Below are 16,317 nucleotides of genomic sequence, written 5' to 3'. Positions count from 1 at the left end.
GATGGAAATCTTATTATACAATAACTTTCATTTCATTTTTTTTAGGATAAAACAAAAAAGAGAAAGAAGCACAAGAAACATGGTAAAAAGAAGAAAAAGAAGATTGCTGGTTCAAATTCGGATTCAGAATAATATTTAAAAAACCCCAAGACTATCAACAGAAGTGTAATGACTGAAGAAAACTTAAACTGTGAAATGACAGCAAACTTTACCAAACTGCATGAGTTTTCCTGTGTTTTAGAAATATTTCTAATCTTTCAATAGCCAGCCAGATGCAGCTGTGCTGGGACAGACCATTGTTATTGCCTGCTGCTTAATACATAAGGTACAACTTTTAGAAAATTCCAGTAAGCAGTGATGGATGTTTGAAACCATATGAGATGGTAGGCCAGCTGAGGTGTAAAATATTGGAAAATAAGAGTTAAACTTTTTAGATAGTAAAAGTAGTCTTTTAAAGCATTAGTAATAGTCTTTATTTGTAAATCAGGATAAAGTAAATCCCAAGTTCATCCTGCAGGTTAAACTATTACAAGCTGGTGTCTGCTAATGGAAAATTAATAACATTTAAAAGGCTGCCTTTGTAGAAATGTGTATCATCTGGCCCCTAACCGTCTTCATGCTTATGAGAAAGGGAATGCTACCATTTTGGCTAACTGAATAGGGTGCCTTTGCCTTTGATTCTTGCAAATCTCTGCTATTTTTAATCCATGCAGCATCTCTGATTCCTGGGAAGCTAGAGCTATTGTCAGCAGACTTTTTCTGAATAAGCAGTTTTGAGCTTCCAAGCATGTGCTTCTGCATTAAGCAAGAGCAATGACATTTTGCAGTATAATTGACAGTCAAAACCTGAGTATTTTACCTCTGCTTCTTTGAAATAGCGATAGACCTTTGCTAGTAAATATGCATATTTCATTTAATGTCATTTTGGTTTAATTGAAAACTTCTTGCAAACACTGGTAGCTTTGTTTGCATTACCTTTAGAATTGTTTTGCATGATTTGTACCATTTTTAAATTAACAAAATGCAGGTAATAATTTGTTGTAACCAGTTCTATGAATTATGTTCCACATGCAGAGTTTCATGTATGTATTTAGTTAAAGTTCATTGCTGTGTTTAAGTGCACACTTGCTGAAGATATTTAGCATGTAAAAAGCAGGGTTTTGATACCTTAACAGCTTCATATTGAAGCTGATTTTACTCTGAGCAAGTTCAGTGGCAGATCTGTTACGTGACGTGTCTTGTTAGATAAAAAAACTACTGCCAGAATCTCATTAAAGATACTGTTTAAACAGTTCGTATTTATATTTTTGTACTTGAGGGCTACAGAATGTTAACCTAAGTCATAAAGCTGATTTACTTTAATTTAGTTGCTTTAGATATTGGAAAAAAAGCTTTTTTAAATTAAATGTGCACACTAAGAACACACAAGCAACCATTCGATTTTAGTCTACATGAAATTCTCGCTATATCTTCCATTGAAATACTGATTGCTGGGCCTTCTGTTAGCTTTTAAAAACTGCCCATCCATCCCAGGCAGTCAACTATACATTGTATTCTTGATCCACCCCTTTTTTTCATTGCACAGGTGCTAACTTAGAACTTACCTCTATTGCATACAGATGTTTCAAATATTGTATTGCCAAGAATTTCAAGAGCTTTAAGACATTGATTATTAGTCTGCAAACCATACCTAAAAACTATGGGAGAAAGATGATTTCATGTTGCCTTTGTACAGAGAAATTGACTTGAAGTTCTTGGGACAATACAACCATTGCAGCATTACAACATTGCAGCAATGTCCCTCTAAATTATAGTAATATTTTTATCAAATATTTTATAGTGTTGGGCTTGATGTTACCAATTCTCGACACTGCTTTGTCAGTGAGGTTAAAATAAAGGCAAGATGCAGTGAACAGTAGGGGATTGATTTGGGGTTCGTGTTTAGTTTTGTTGGGGTTGGTTTCTTTTTAAATTGTGGTGTTGCTGTTTTGGTAGAAGAACTTGTAATGAACCATAGCATAAATGCTCTGTCCTCTGTGATACCTTATTTGACTTTTACACAACCACCTGCCACAGAAAGAAATAAAAATGCAAATGAGACACAGTCTTCCAAATACCTAAGCTGGATGTCATTTTAATTGTCTCAGTATAACTATGTGTTCTGCCCAGCTGTGGGCTTCAAGTGCTGCTGTCATGCTTATGTAGCTGTATAAGGACAAAGCTTACGGGCTTTGTCCTTTCCCAGCAAAGCTGCTTTAGTACTGACAGGAAAATGCTTCATATTGCAATAAGTTTCATCTCATTCGCATCCTCTTTTTCCTGAAGGGAAGGTTAAGTGTGGTCTCAGCCCTTCACCTTTGCCGATGTGCACGCATGAGTATGTGAGATGGTGCTGTGGGTCTCGGGTGGCACCTACAGCCATGTTCCAAGTTTTAGGAGAGAGACAAAGTACAAAACGAGCAGTGCCGGAATGAAAGTGTTTTAATAGTTTTCTGCGTTCTGCCAGCAGATGAACAAGCAGTATTGTATACAGTATTTAATTTTTAGCTCTTCTTTCCAGAAACATTTTTTACAAGTTTGAAATGCAGTTATTTATTTTCTACGACTGCTATTTTTTAAATGCGTGGTAAGAGTTGATCTTTGTTTCGCCTGTGTATGTGTTCTGTGTACGCCCGGCCTCTGTGGCGCCGTCAGGCCGCGCTGACCGCCCGCGTTGCCAGGGCAGCGGCAGCGGCGGCAGGAGCGGCTCCCGCCGCCATGAGCAGGAAGAGGCTGCAGCTCCTGGCGGAATCGCTGAGCCGATCCACCAAGCACTGTGAGTGTTCCCCGGGCTGCAGGAGCCGCACCACGGCCGCCCCACCGCCTCCCGTTGTCCCTGTGCTCGCCCGGGGGCTGGGAGGGGGGGAGGGGGGCACCGCATTTCCTGCCGTCCCCTCAGGAACAGGGTGTGCGGGGCGGCGGGGTCGGGGTCACCGGTGTCATGGTCAGCGCCGGAGCTGCCCAAGCCCTGGTGCCTGCCCCGTGTTCTGCCAGCGTAACTTATAACCTGTGTTTGGTTGTGTTTGGGCCGGGCAGTTAGCGAAGGCGAAGTGGAATGTCTGATCAAGCTCTTCGACGCGCTGCTGGCCAGGTCCAGCAGCCACTTCGCTGTGTCCGCCTTCAACCGCATCGTGTTCAGAGACACCCTGTACGCCGCCTTTGGCATGACGGACGACGTGGTCCTGGACCGAGGTGAGGCGGAGACTTCTGAAAACAAGGGATAGCGTTGGTTTCACGCTGCTGACCCGATGAGTGTACCGAGCCAAAATAATGCCACCTCATCCCAGCGAGGACAGCAAAGGAGGAGTTATGCTCAGGAGCTGTTGGGGAAATGGCATCTTCTCTTTCATTATGCGGAATAGTTTTGCCATAGTGCGGGGTAGCTCACGCTCTAGTTCCAGGGAGACCAGGCAGTGTTAGTGCTGCCTTGTGGCTGTTTCTATGGCAGCCATCGAAGGGGCAGCATCGTGTCGCTTGCCTCTTCTGCCGTAGTTCCACCCGGAGCCGCGGGCACTGCTGCTGGCGGACAGCTCTAGCTCGGGCCTGGAGGTCCCAGAAAGGCATTCTGTTAGAGTGGATGACTTCTGGGATAGAGGCACTGTGAACAGCACTGAAAGCACTGGGCAGAGAGTACAGGGAGGTGAGAGTAATGAACCAAGTAACCCCTTGAAAATACAGTGTTTTCACAGATTCATAACATGAGGGCCACAAGTGCAGTTACTGTGAAAGTTGCATGAATGATCTCTGATGTAGAGGTGTCTACAGGAGGATGCAGAACAGGCATCAATCTGCCATTCTTTCATTCTTGGGCTGCCAAGAGCCACCCCTTGGTTCAACTTTTCTTCATCTCTCTAGCAGGAGAAGTACTTACGTGCCATAAAATAAAAATTTGTTGCCATTTTATGCAGTAGGTCAAATGTGTCTTGGAAGATAGCTTACATGTATACATTCTTAAAAATAGTGCTTATGTACAAAGGTGCTGATTTCAGTTTGCAAAAGCAAACCTATCGTTTTCCAATTCCTAAATGCTTGTCCCTGCAATTAGAGGTGTTCCTTCAGCCAACTTACTAATTAACATTCTAAAATATGAATTATTATAGATGCTTTCAATTGTATCTTAGATTTGAAGTATTTTAGTACTGTATTACAGGCTGTATGAATAGTGAAGCTGCAGCTTGGAGGAGACTGAGGGGAGACCACACTGCAGTCTACAATTTCCTCACAAGGGGAAAAGGAGGGGCAGGCACCAGAGGGTGCTTGGGCACTGGAACAGGCTCAGGAAGTGGTCACAGCACCAAGCCTGACAAGAGTTCAGGAAGCATTTGGATGATACTCTTGGGCACCTGGTGTGACTCTTGGGGATGATCCTGTGCAGGGCCAGGATGATCCACGTGGGTCCCTTCCAACTTGGCATATTCCGTGATTCTGTGAAAATTGAAAGTTGCTTAGGGAAGGGAGAAAAAAAAAGATTTTGGTACATGACAGGAGGTTGTTTTTTCTTTGTATATTTAACATATTTATATGTTGTTTCTAGGATTGCTCTCTCCAGGATTTTCTGAGACAAAACCTAGTAATTAAAATGTTCTGTATGCAAACATGCCTTATTGTAAGGGGAGTATTGGTTTATTTGGTTCACATCTGCATGGAAGCATACTTCCTGCAGTTGTTTTAGTCAGGCAACAGATCAAATAAAATGTCTTAGCCAGCAGGAGTCTAGAGTGGAAGATCAATAAAGTGAGGGGCAAAATCCCTTTCACTGTTACATCTTAGATTCAGGAAGGGTAATCATACCTTGGCGAAAACAGGCAAACATCTTCACAAAAACTACGGGTTTATAATTTCAACAAATTCAAGAAAATACTCCTTTGTTTTGTTTGTTTCTCTATTATATAAATGTAAAATGCATCTAATATACTTCCTAGTGTTCAGCACTTTTGATAGAGGCAACAGTGGCTGCATCACTGTGGTGGAGTGGGTGGAAGGCTTAGCAATATTACTTCGGGGGACACTGGAAGAGAAGATTAAATGTAAGATTGATCTGTGTGCTAATATTTACTGGTAGTCACTGAAGTCATGACAAATAACACATTGCTTTTGCTGTAATTTCATAGTTACTCTCATAAAGTATTTGATAATTGAAAAGTTTTCTTCTGTATAGTTTAATGCAGTGAAACTGCATCCTGAAATTGCTTCTCTGAGACAGAATTTTTTCTGTGTAAACTGCTGTTATAGCTGCCACCTTATTTTGCTGCTTACAAAAACTTGCACTGGAACCAAAGTTTATTCTACAGTATACAGTTTTGACAAAATATATGGTTTTGTATTCACAAACAGAAATAGAAAGAAGCAGATGTATCTCTAGGGTGATTTTGGCTAAATAGCACAGTCTCAAGCCAACCAAGACCAGTGCCAACATTCATTTACTGGCACAGTGGGGACACAGCAGCAGATGCATTAACTCCACCAGTTCTTCAGCTTGGAAGCATAGGTGGAAAAACTGAGTCTGTAAGACTATGGTCATGAGAACCTTCACAATAGTGACAGAGAAAGGTGGAGGAGAAAAAGTAGCAAGAACCCTAAAATTTTAAGAAGCAGAGAAAAAGAAATAGGGCACATGGGGGGAAAAAAGGTAATAAGAAAAAGGAGAATAACAGCACGTTGTTTTCATGACAACATGAACTGTATATGCAACCATAGTTCCCAGGTTGCAGCATCAGCCATCCCTAACAAACTATGTAAATTCATCTGGAAAGTGGCCTGGGATGCCATAGCACCAGAATGTGTGCCCAGGACAATGAAGATGTGCCAGTACCACTACAAGCAGTAAAATATGCAGCCCTGCTGTAAGCACTATAGAATTTAGTAGTGTGTAGTGATGCACAGTGTTGTCTGTCACAAGTGTATGCCAGGAGTGTTTTTCACTGTAGACAAAGTCTTTGTCAGAAAAAAAAAAAAAACACAAACCTCCTGTGTTCCTAACTTAAGATTTTTTTTTTTTGTGAAGGATAGTAAAGTTTATTATGATCATAGATTTCTGATTCCGTGAAGGTAGAAACAATTAGAAGAGGAATTATGCAGATACCCAAAATACTTTTTTTTACGGGATTTTCTCTTTGCAATCAGTACAGCTCATTCTTCTTTTTCCTTTACTTTTCTAACCCAGCATCTGAAAAAATGAGGATGTGTTCTGTAAGTGCAGTCCTTTTGGTAGAGATAGCAGGTCCCCACTGTGGGAAGTTTGGCTCCTAAACCAGAACCTTATTTATATTTTAAATTGACAGTTTAAGAGAAGATAAGATCTGTAAGTAAGTATGGTTTCTGTGAACTGAATAATATTTATTTGAGCAGAAATAAATAATTTTTAACTATAAAGGGAAAATAGGTACTAATTGACTAATACATATATCAAAATGTGATACTATTACATATATAAATATATAATAAATTTAGCTCAATAGATTTGCTGTACAAGGTACAACTCACATTTTCTCTTTATAGGTAACAGATAGCTTTAATGGTATGTGATTGTAGTTTGTAATCAACTTGAAATTTATTTGTATTCAAAAGACTGTTTTGCGGTTTATGACCTGAATGGTGATGGATACATTTCAAGAGAGGAAATGTTTCAAATGCTGAAGGACACCCTTATCAAACAACCAGCAGATGAAGACCCTGATGAGGCAATTAAGGACTTGGTAGAGATAGTACTGAAGAAAATGGCAAGTACTTACTCACTGTGGTATCTGAGTGTCTTTCAAACATTCATTAACCAAAGCTTAGAACCTCCTGTGAGGTAACAAAATATGGTGTGTGATTTACAGTGGGATTCTGAAAATCTCCTAAGGAAAGCCAGAAATACAATCCAGATCTAGTGAGCTCCAGTCCAGTATCCTCACATGAAACTTAATTTATTATATGAAGGTACTATAAACTTTATGTATAAACCAGTATGTGAATGTGTGCACACCCACCTGTGCATACCCAATCAAAACAAAAGCCCAGTCAGAAGTGGAAAACTCAAAAGTGTAAGCTCCATATATGCGTTAGGCATCTGCATTAGCTTTATTATTAAGTACATCTGTGTTTTATCAATTGCTCATGAAATGTCTTTATGCAATTTATATATTCTATTGCAATAGTACACTCAAGGTTATTAATGTGAAGCTTGTTTTACCATGCTTAATCTAGTATATCCAGATTAGCTAGGGACTGTCTTTCAATATTTTAATCAAATCAAGGTATATACTCTCCCCTTCTATGGTGGTGGTCAAAAAATTTCACTTAAAACCAGGTTTTGAATCCTAACTCCTTTTATTTAACTCCGTCTTCTCTATTTTTCAAACCCCCCCCTTTTGCTTTAGGTAGAGGCAAGTGACACAAAGCTTGTCTGAGCAGAGACTGATGACCACAAAAAATGATTTTGCGTACAATCAAACTAAAAATAGAATCCATGTCAATAAAACATCTGTTAAACAAAAATACAATTACTACAAGTAATAACCCTTGGCTGAAGTGTTCCCTTCCTTTTGTAGGACTATGATCATGATGGCAAGCTTTCTTTTGCGGACTTTGAACAAGCAGTCAAAGATGAAAATCTTCTCTTAGAAGCCTTTGGACCATGTTTGCCGGACATAAAGGTATGAGTTTAAAAAAAGGTGCAATACTTTCTGTTCTGTTGGTAAGGAGATGGGTATTATGGCATTAACTGTCATCATCTCACAGTGTCTTTTGGGAGAGGCTGGTAACTTTCTGGGAAAACAAACCAAAACACCCACCTTGAGAGTTCTTCCTTTCAGAGTGTGGCACTGCTGCTTTGTAATTTCATCTAACCAGGCTTTGTTTATCAGTAATATGTCTAATTCAATTTTTTTTTTTTTTTTGGAAGATGGTAATTTAGACCATGCTCATTTCCTTAGTGTTAAATTCTACTTTGGAGGGAGTTTCTGCCCTATTTTTTTCCTAATCCAATAATTGTCATTCTGTTTGAACTGTGTGTGACTTTTAAATACTGAAAATTGTAGCTTCATAGAGACAGCAGAATAAAATTTGAAATATGCACAGTGATTCCTAGAAACAGAAGAGTTGTATAAGACTTCTGAGAACATGGCAAGTTTTCCTTTGCTGGAAACCTGTCCTTCCTGCCAGCTCACCCACCTGTAGGCTGGAGGACTGGAAGAAAGAGTCTTATAGCCACAATGGCAAGCTACATTACATCATGTCAGCTGCAAAGCAGCTGTTCCCAAAATGCCAGATTTCTCCTGGCAGGCTGTCAAAAGACTTTAAAGGGTTTGGAAAAACCAAAGTAAGTACTCTGGTTTTTAACACCAGTGAAAAGGTTTTAAAGTTTCTGAACAAAATCACTGTCATTAATCAGCATGGAAAAATTACTTCTTTTGTCAGCGTTGGTGATAAACCAGGCCCACAATTCAGGCTAATCATGGCAAGAGGTGGAAAACTTGGTTTGTTTCTTGCTTACAGTATTTGTGCCTTCTGTTCTTTATCCTACTCAACTGCTGCTTTTCCCCTAGGTCTTTAGTTCCACTTTTAAAAGAGAACAATATTTATATGTCCTTTCAAGCCCTAAAATAAATTTCAGCTATGAGCTTTACATGAAGAAAACCTATAATTTACTAGATTTCCCACTGGGGCTATTGTAATTTTAATTCTACCCCAAATTAAACACTCATTTATGTAATGAATAATGTATTTGACAGAGTCCTGCCACTGTAAATGGTTCTGCAAGGAGCCTGCAAAGATGTGGCACGAGCCAGTTCCTTACATACACTTGCACCAGCACCAACACCGTGAATGTCAGAATGGGGCATCTTAGCCTGGTGTTGGGTTCATCTCCCCAGTGCCAGTTCTACTGCCCAAAGGTGACCCCTGAGCATTCCCACTCCAGGGTCGTTACAACACAGTGCTGCAGATATTAAATCTCATCACCAAGGGAAATTTCACTCCTTTACGTTGTCATCCCAGTCTCTAGCATTCCTGCTTCCAGCCCATTTACCTCATTCTGCAGCTGGGTCTTCTTGCCCTCCATGCTAGGTCATTCCTTGGTCACACATTCCTGCTGCTGAGCAGTTAAAATTTGAATTTCCCCTTCAACTATAACTTTAAATGTTCTGACTGGTCTCCCAGCAGTGACACCATTAGTGCTATGGATTTACCTTTCCTAAGCTAAAAAGCAAGAGGTATCCTATTCCTTGCATACACATTTCAGTCCAGTACATTTTCTCAATAAATATAAATCCTTTAGTTAACTGAAAATTAACTTTTCTTTCTTTTTTTTTTTTTTTTTTTTTTTAAACAGAGCAGGATTGCATTTGAAGAGAGAGTTTTCCCGGACACTCGTAAACTGTAACTCCATTGCTGTAAAAGGTGTTTTTCTTCACCATTCTTCATGATATAGTAAAAATAGGAGCAACTTGAAACTATTGTTTCAGTATTCCTTTACTGTAAAATTTACAGCATAAATAGAATTTACTTCCATGACTCTACCTAAGTAAAGTTCTTCAATGTTAGGAAATATGTTAAAGTATAAGGTACACAAGACAACTTTGCAACAATAATATATTGTGGTTTGTTCATTCCAAGAAACAAATTGATACAATTTTTAACAGAATCCCTTGGAAATACAGTGTAAAAAAATTCTTACTTTTTACATAAAAAATAAATATTTTAAACTATATCCTTTATAAAAGGACTGTTGGAAGATCCTGCCAGCAGTGTCTATATTCTTCTTCTCTGCTTTACAACTGGTTTGGCTGATCTACTCTCTGGCTTTTCCACAGAAACAGAATCTGCTACCTAAATAGGGAAAAAAAAATTAGTAACCTGTAACCACTACCTTTTTATCCTTATTTTAGAGTAAGGCCACATCTCCAACATTTGAGTATTGGGAGGGATGTATTACTATAATCATGCTTGAATTGAATTTTCCTGCTGCATAGAGGAAAAAAATAACACCAAAGGCAGAATTAAACACAATAGAGGTTAAACTTAGAAGAGTCAGCAGTACCATTTTTGTGTTTAACCAGAGAAACTGATTTCAGATACTCAGTGATAGAGCATTAGTGATAGAGCACCTTCTTCCTACCAGAGGTGTTTTCACAGTAAGGTTGAGCGTGTTTTTTAAACTCGGGTATTTCAGGAAAGGAAGGGAAAGCAAAAATGTGCACTTTGACACATATTTTAGAAATGTATTTAATATAAGTGGTGCTTATTTAGAAATGTGACTGGAGATATAAGCCCTTTCAAATCAGTCTAGCTAATCATAGTCAAGGGAGCTTTTTCACATCTTAATGTAAATGGAAAGTTTTATCAGGAGTGTTTGAGCTGCTAATTGATTAATACCCTCCATAAATGGTTATATAGATTAACTCATGTTTCTCAGCATAGAATAAATGCTTCTGTACAGCTTTTAATGGCATAAAAGTGCTGAGGCAAAATTACATTGAACTGTGACTCCCATTATTTTTCACTCCCTTTCAATCAGAAACCAGATAAAAGCACCACGCTGGAGTCAGCAGGACTACCTGCACAGTTATCATGCCCCCACACGTTGGAAAAAAAAAAAAAGTGGTTTACTGAAAATCATTTAGGACTGTGCACAGACATTTATACTTTCTTAAGAGTAGTGTAAGAGGTATAGAGTAAAATTGTCTGCAATACTCTAGAGTATGGAAGCATTAAATAGCAAGAATGCTAGCTTTAACTGGCAAAGAAACTGGTAATACTGAGTGAATGCGGAATTAAGTTACCTGAGGGTTGCTGTTTTTATGAGTAACAAGCACATATGTTTGAAACTATAAGAACTTTAAGAACCCATACCTCTTTCAGTTTATTTCTAATTAATGTAGCTGAAGTATTCAATGACTCATCATCCATATCCACTTTAGGTATTTGTGGCAGTTGTGGACCAATAACGACTTCAGTATTGTCTGCACTTGTTCCAAGGAGGGAAAACCTGTTACCTTCTTCTCTCTTCCTCTTACGTTCTTGCAAGTGAGTTGTACGAGGCATAAACCTGTCAATTCCACTGTAAGTTGGAACCATTCTTTGCTGCATTAAGGAAGCTGGTGGAGTACATCCTCCTAGATGTACACTGGGAGTTAGGGATGTGTTTTGGCCAAAGTACCCAGAAGCTTCAGCACAAGTGTTATCATAGTGTGGGGATGTTAACAGGCTCTGATTATGATTCCCAGATGGATGCCCTGTGTTGTGGGATACCCCATGAGAACTTGTAAAGCAGGATGGATCCCAGTTACTGGCTGCATACAATCCCGATGTACTCCATGGGCAGTCATGCTCAGAGGTCTTTGAGACTGTCTTCTTCGGGCCCTCAACTTTCTTTAACACAAAGCAATCTTTAAAACAAACAAAAAAACCAGCTTCACTATTTCATGTCATTATTAGTTCTAAAAAATAAGAAGAAATATTTAATACAAGTGCAGAAGTAATACAGTGATATTCCATTCCCAGGCACCTTTCTGTGATTTTTAAGTGGTACCTTTCAAACTAGTTTTCCAGCCTAGTTCCTCTGCTGGTTTACGAGGAATGCCTGAGCAGAAGTATTTCCACAGTTTTGAGAATAGAAGGAAAAAATATTCCTAACATAGCAAATTGGTGATTTTTACTTCCAGTTATGATTTCAAGGACAGGCTGTCTAGCAAAATTGAAAACAACCAGGTGTTTTGATGTTAAAAATCACTGGGTTTACTCCCTTTAAATACCCTCACACAATGAATAGTGATACCCAAATACACGAGCACAAGAAAGGAGAAGCTTGAACTCAGCAATTTGCTTATTCCTCATCTTGTCCAACCTTCAGTACTGCCTGGGAACTCTGCAGTACAGGAGCCTTTGTAAACCCAAACCATTCCTAACTGCCCCAGTGCCAAGATGTAGGCTGGAGAATTTTTTGTTGAAAGTTCTGGTACAGTCAGCTTCCTTCCAAAGCTGTCCCTTTAGGCAGGCCTGAATAAGCTGGAACAAGGGTGAAAGTATCATCCTAGATTTCCTACTAGTGCTTGAAATTTCTGATAACATTTTGAAAAAAACCCCAAAAAGTGAAGGAAATACTTCATTATTAAAGCTTAAGCATTTCTGTATCTTAGTCTTAACTGAAACTGAAAAGTTGCTTTGAAAAGGATACATGTTTCTAAATACTGAGAGATGTCTCCATTATACTGTAAACATGCTTAAAACACATCTTTAACAGCTAGATAAAAAGTGTTTTGTTTAACAGGCTCTTTAACCAAAACCCCACCCACCCCTGAAGAAAGATGTTAAGATTCTATAGGAAATGTAATCACAAACCTCCTTGATTTGTTGCTTTTGCTATATACTTTCTTCTATCCTGCAACTTCTCTCTAGTTTCTTGGACTGTTTCAAATTCTGGAGCGTAGCACACATGCAGCAAACTACCAAAGAAACTCCGTTCATCCATTTTTTTCTTGGCCACCCTGAAAGGAATTAAATTGTATTGGCAAAACTGAGGATTTTACTTTAACTCTCTAGAATTTTAACACATGTAACTACAGAAGGTATAAAAGAGTAAGACAACAAGAGGCAGATATTGCCCTGTCCAATACCTTGCACAGTGCAGTTTTTGGAATTTTAAAAGATACACTTCAGTAAATTGCTCTGCTGGATATTCATCTAGAGCATGATACTCCTCAATGGCACCATATAAAGCAAATTGTTCAACTAATTCCTTCATAACACCTAATGCAGGAACTCCTTGTATCAGTAAATAGCGAGATTCCAAGTTGATAGTGTAAACCTGAAAAAAAAACAAAATGAAAGAGTATTCAAAAACATTCACATTCTTGCTGTATTGCAAAAGGCAGGCATTTTTTCCATGTTTTCTGTTTTTCCCCCAAGTCCTCTCAGGAAAATCTCTGTGTACTCTATTTTGACTCTGGCAGGGCAATAAGTGCATGGTTATCTGGGACCTCCTCATCACTGAGGAGGAACTGAACCCAAGCATCTCACTCAAAGCAAAACACAAATGAGAGCTGACTTTTCTGCACGAGGTCAGAGTACTGCCATTTGCTGAGCAAAACCTCTAGCCTCTGGCCAGCTTCCATGCAAGACTGACTAGTAACTGGTTTGTTAGAGACACTGTCAAAATATAGAAGAAAAAACATTAAAAAACCTGTCTTGTTCACAGGCAGAGCGATCATCCAAGTGAGGAAACTTGGGTTTCTCCTCACAAAAGAAAAAAACCCAAGTATCACAATTCTCTGGGGCAGATGGTGTGTGTGTGCAGAGCTGCCTCCTTGCTACGATGAGCCAACAGCGTACCATTTTACAACACACAGATAAAATCTGGATGCCGAGGGAAACAAGGTCTTTTCCCAGCAGGTTAAAAACTAAATCAACCACTTCCTTCTGCTCTGTGAACTGTCCAGCAGCACAGACTCTAAGGAAAGCTTTGTGACAGCTCACTACGTACAATAGGGAGTTAAACCCTGAGATCAACGGAAATTCATTCCAAGTTTGTTAAAAAAAAAAAAAGAAAAACCCAAATATTTAGACAGCACAAGTTACACATTAAAAACGAAACAAAAAAAAAAGAGCAAATTCTGGACAACAACAGAAATCGCTTGGGAAATCAGCTCTCAAACTGCCACCATAAAAAACAGTCTCCGCAGACAAGCCGCCTAAGTTGTTCTTGTGACAGCAGCATATTCCCTGCCTGCATTCTGGGAACAAATGGATTGAAATATGATTGATCTCATGTCTAGGGAGAGGAGATTCGAGTAAGGTTTTTTCCACACCTGGGACATCCATACTGTTTCTCCTGTGTGTATCCTCCGGTGCCCAGAGATGGCTGGCCTATGGTGGCCTTTGTCCCTGTGTGGATACACTAGGCTTTCTGTCCCCGGCCCATGGCATACTCTTGGAAGAGTAAAGGAACAGCTCTGAGACTTCATGAAACATGGAGGGTTTGAAAGCTTTCAGGAGGGCCGTGTTTGAGAAAAAGACAAGCCTTATGTGTATGCGCAGGGAGTAACCATTGTTTTGGCACTGATGAGGCCGCACCTCAAACCCTGTTTTCATTCAGGGCCCCTCACTCCAAGAAAGACATTGAGGTGCTGCGGTGAGTCCTGAGAGCGGGGTAAGAAGGGTCTGGAGCACAAGTCCTGTTAGGAGCAGCTGAGGGAGCTGGGGGAGTTTAGCCTGCAGAAAAGGAGGCTCAGGATTAACTTTATTGCTCTCTACAACTCCCTGAGAGGAAGTTGGAGCCAGGTGGGCACCAGACCTGACGATCTTAAATGTCTTGTCCAACCTTAGCGATTCTACGGTCCTTTCTCACACCAGTCCCATAAGGTGCCGCTACAGTTCGCTGTACGCTGACCGCACACGCAAACCCCAAACCCGGCAGTTCTGCTGCGGTAACGAGGAGCTCCTGCGGTGCAGCAGGCGAGGCCAACGGCTTCCCTTCCCTTCCCTTCCCCTCTCCTCTCCTCCCCGTCCCGTTCCTGGGAGCCGCGGGACCCGAACTCGACCCGGCCGTGCCCCACCCCCCCCAAACCTTCACGGCGCGCGGCCGCCGCCCCTCGCGGTACTTGGCGCGCGACTCGCACGCGCCCAGCTGCTCGTGATGCCGACACGGAGCGCCCGGGCCTGGGCCGCCCGCCGCCATCTTCCCATCAGCCCCTGCGCCCCGCGCCCTGATTGGCTGCCGCCGGGACCGACACCGCCGGCGTCCTCAGGGAGGAGAGGAGGAGCCAATCAGAGGCGGGCAGAGGGGTATACCGCGCCCTCATTGGCCGGCGGTGGGCCGTACCACTGCCCGGGGGGGCGTGTCCGTGCCCGGGCACAGCAGGCGCGCAGGGCCGAGTGGCCGCGGCCATGTGGGGTTGTGGCGACCCCGGCGGAGCCGCCGCCGCCGCCACCGTCGTGCTGAGCGGGACTCGCGACTGCTTCCTGCACCTGCCGCCCGCGCTGGCCGCGCTCCTCCGCCTGCAGCAGGTACCGGGGCGGCGCCGCTCGGGGCCCGGGCGGAGGGACGCCCCAAGTGGGCGGTGAGGTTACGGGAGCGCAACATCCGCCCCGCACTCCATCCTCCCCCGCATCCCGCTGCCATGGCGATGCAGCGCCCTCCTCCCCTCCCCGCGGCCGGGGACCCCTCACAGGAGGCCCCGAGGAACCCCCTTTCCATCGCCCCTTGCGCAGCCCAGCGTTGTCATCCATTCCTAATACAACACGGGAAAGATTGGAATCTATGTCCCCCAACCTGGTCTGGCACCGTGAGCATCTGCGTCTCTCTCAGTACTGTCTCATATTAGCTCTCACAGTAACTCGCCAGCATTAGCCGTGCATTAATAAGATGTGAATTTATCATCGAGGTGGGAGTGAGGTGGTCAGTCCATGCAGAATCCTCGTTGTTAGTGTACATAAATTAAATGTGTCGCTGTAGAAGGGAGCTCCCGTCACGCAGAGCTGAGGACGCGGGTCCGCTCGTAAATAACATTACACACGTGGAAACGGGAGCAGAGCCTGCTTTTGTCCCTTGTGCCATGAACACAGAACTATGGGTCTGCCAGCAGAAGAGGGTGGAAAATGGCAGGAATGAGCCGAGTGAGGAGGAGGAGACGGGAGCAGAGCTCAGGAGCCCTGGCACAGCCCCAGGCTCCCTCTCCCGGCGGGGTAACCTCCGGATTTCCCAAGGCCGAAAAGGGCATTTCACAACAGCAAGACAATCCAGACGTGTAAAAACCTGCTCTTTGGGGTGGTAGAACGAGGTTGGCAGAGTTGCGAGAAATGCAGTATAAATGTGGGCTTCATTTCAGCTGCAGTTTCTGAATGTTTTACAGATTTGCTGGCAAGATAGAGGAGAAGCGAGGAGTGCAATTGCTTTGAGATCTTGTAGGGTCATTCTGTACATCGGTGGTTATGGTGGGCTCCTGCTTTTACTTAACCTGAGCTGTAAAATGAAAAGATATGATCTCTGAAAACTTGATAGAGGTTACATATTAAAAACACCTCATTAATAAAACTGTTAAAAAGGGAGTAAATAGTTATATTAATAGATTGCACAATAGACTCAACTGAAATCAAAAGCTAAATCTCATTGCAGAAGGTATTAGATAAGTGAGTGACAAAATGGTGTATTAAACTTAATACTGTGTAAAGATTAGACACTTGGGGAGAAGCTTTATCTGTGGATCATGGCTGGGCTTCGCGAACGAAGATTTGGGAAGGGCACTACCCACCTTTGTTACAAGCACATTGGTGGCTAAAAAGGCCAATACAAGATAGACA

The 16,317-nt window shown here is 41.8% G+C and overlaps 4 protein-coding genes across 11 annotated transcripts in view; 3 read left to right on the top strand and 1 right to left on the bottom strand.

The window, feature by feature from the left end:
• FAM133B (family with sequence similarity 133 member B) overlaps positions 1-2,121 on the top strand; it is a 15,109-nt gene extending 12,988 nt beyond the window's left edge. Inside the window, exon 11 of one of the 2 annotated variants that reach the window (XM_027639245.1) lies at positions 46-2,121. In XM_027639245.1, the coding sequence (XP_027495046.1) occupies positions 46-132 (87 nt within the window). In that variant the 3' untranslated portion in view covers positions 133-2,121. The remainder of the gene's footprint in view (positions 1-45) is intronic. The other variant, XM_027639246.1, reaches the window with a different exon arrangement.
• Positions 2,122-2,229: 108 nt separating this feature from the next.
• EFCAB1 (EF-hand calcium binding domain 1) overlaps positions 2,230-16,317 on the top strand; it is a 25,471-nt gene continuing 11,383 nt past the window's right edge. Inside the window, exons 1-6 of one of the 3 annotated variants that reach the window (XM_027639249.1) lie at positions 2,230-2,815; positions 3,076-3,231; positions 4,962-5,066; positions 6,607-6,758; positions 7,572-7,676; positions 9,353-9,420. In XM_027639249.1, the coding sequence (XP_027495050.1) occupies positions 2,656-2,815; positions 3,076-3,231; positions 4,962-5,066; positions 6,607-6,758; positions 7,572-7,676; positions 9,353-9,403 (729 nt within the window). In that variant the 5' untranslated portion in view covers positions 2,230-2,655 and the 3' untranslated portion in view covers positions 9,404-9,420. Of the gene's footprint in view, positions 2,816-3,075; positions 3,232-4,961; positions 5,067-6,606; positions 6,759-7,571; positions 7,677-9,352; positions 9,474-16,317 lie in introns of those variants that run through there. The other 2 variants (XM_027639248.1, XM_027639250.1) reach the window with 2 other exon arrangements.
• On the bottom strand, positions 9,596-14,701 carry RBM48 (RNA binding motif protein 48). Of its 4 annotated transcripts, XM_027639237.1 has the most exons (6): positions 14,339-14,563; positions 13,827-14,229; positions 12,636-12,826; positions 12,361-12,506; positions 10,873-11,408; positions 9,596-9,849 (listed from the first exon to the last, which is right to left on the bottom strand). In XM_027639237.1, the coding sequence occupies exons 2-6, from the start codon at positions 13,980-13,982 to the stop codon at positions 9,772-9,774; spliced, it is 1,107 nt and encodes a 368-aa protein (XP_027495038.1). In that variant the 5' UTR covers positions 13,983-14,229; positions 14,339-14,563; the 3' UTR covers positions 9,596-9,771. The 4 variants fall into 4 exon arrangements, with proteins under 4 accessions (XP_027495038.1, XP_027495040.1, XP_027495037.1 ...); XM_027639239.1 differs by lacking the exons at positions 13,827-14,229; positions 14,339-14,563 and adding an exon at positions 14,585-14,701; XM_027639236.1 differs by having other exon boundaries at positions 13,827-14,563.
• Positions 14,901-16,317, top strand: part of PEX1 (peroxisomal biogenesis factor 1) — a 27,831-nt gene continuing 26,414 nt past the window's right edge. For both annotated transcript variants that reach the window (XM_027639235.1, XM_027639234.1), the window contains exon 1: positions 14,901-15,024. In XM_027639235.1, the coding sequence (XP_027495036.1) occupies positions 14,905-15,024 (120 nt within the window). In that variant the 5' untranslated portion in view covers positions 14,901-14,904. The remainder of the gene's footprint in view (positions 15,025-16,317) is intronic.

This window comes from Corapipo altera, unplaced genomic scaffold (genome assembly GCF_003945725.1).
Source record: "Corapipo altera isolate COAL_440 unplaced genomic scaffold, ASM394572v1 44, whole genome shotgun sequence".
Classification (NCBI taxonomy): Eukaryota; Metazoa; Chordata; class Aves; order Passeriformes; family Pipridae; genus Corapipo; species Corapipo altera.
The sequence above is the reverse complement of the archived record's forward strand: the minus strand, read 5'-3'. Positions and strand labels throughout refer to the sequence as shown.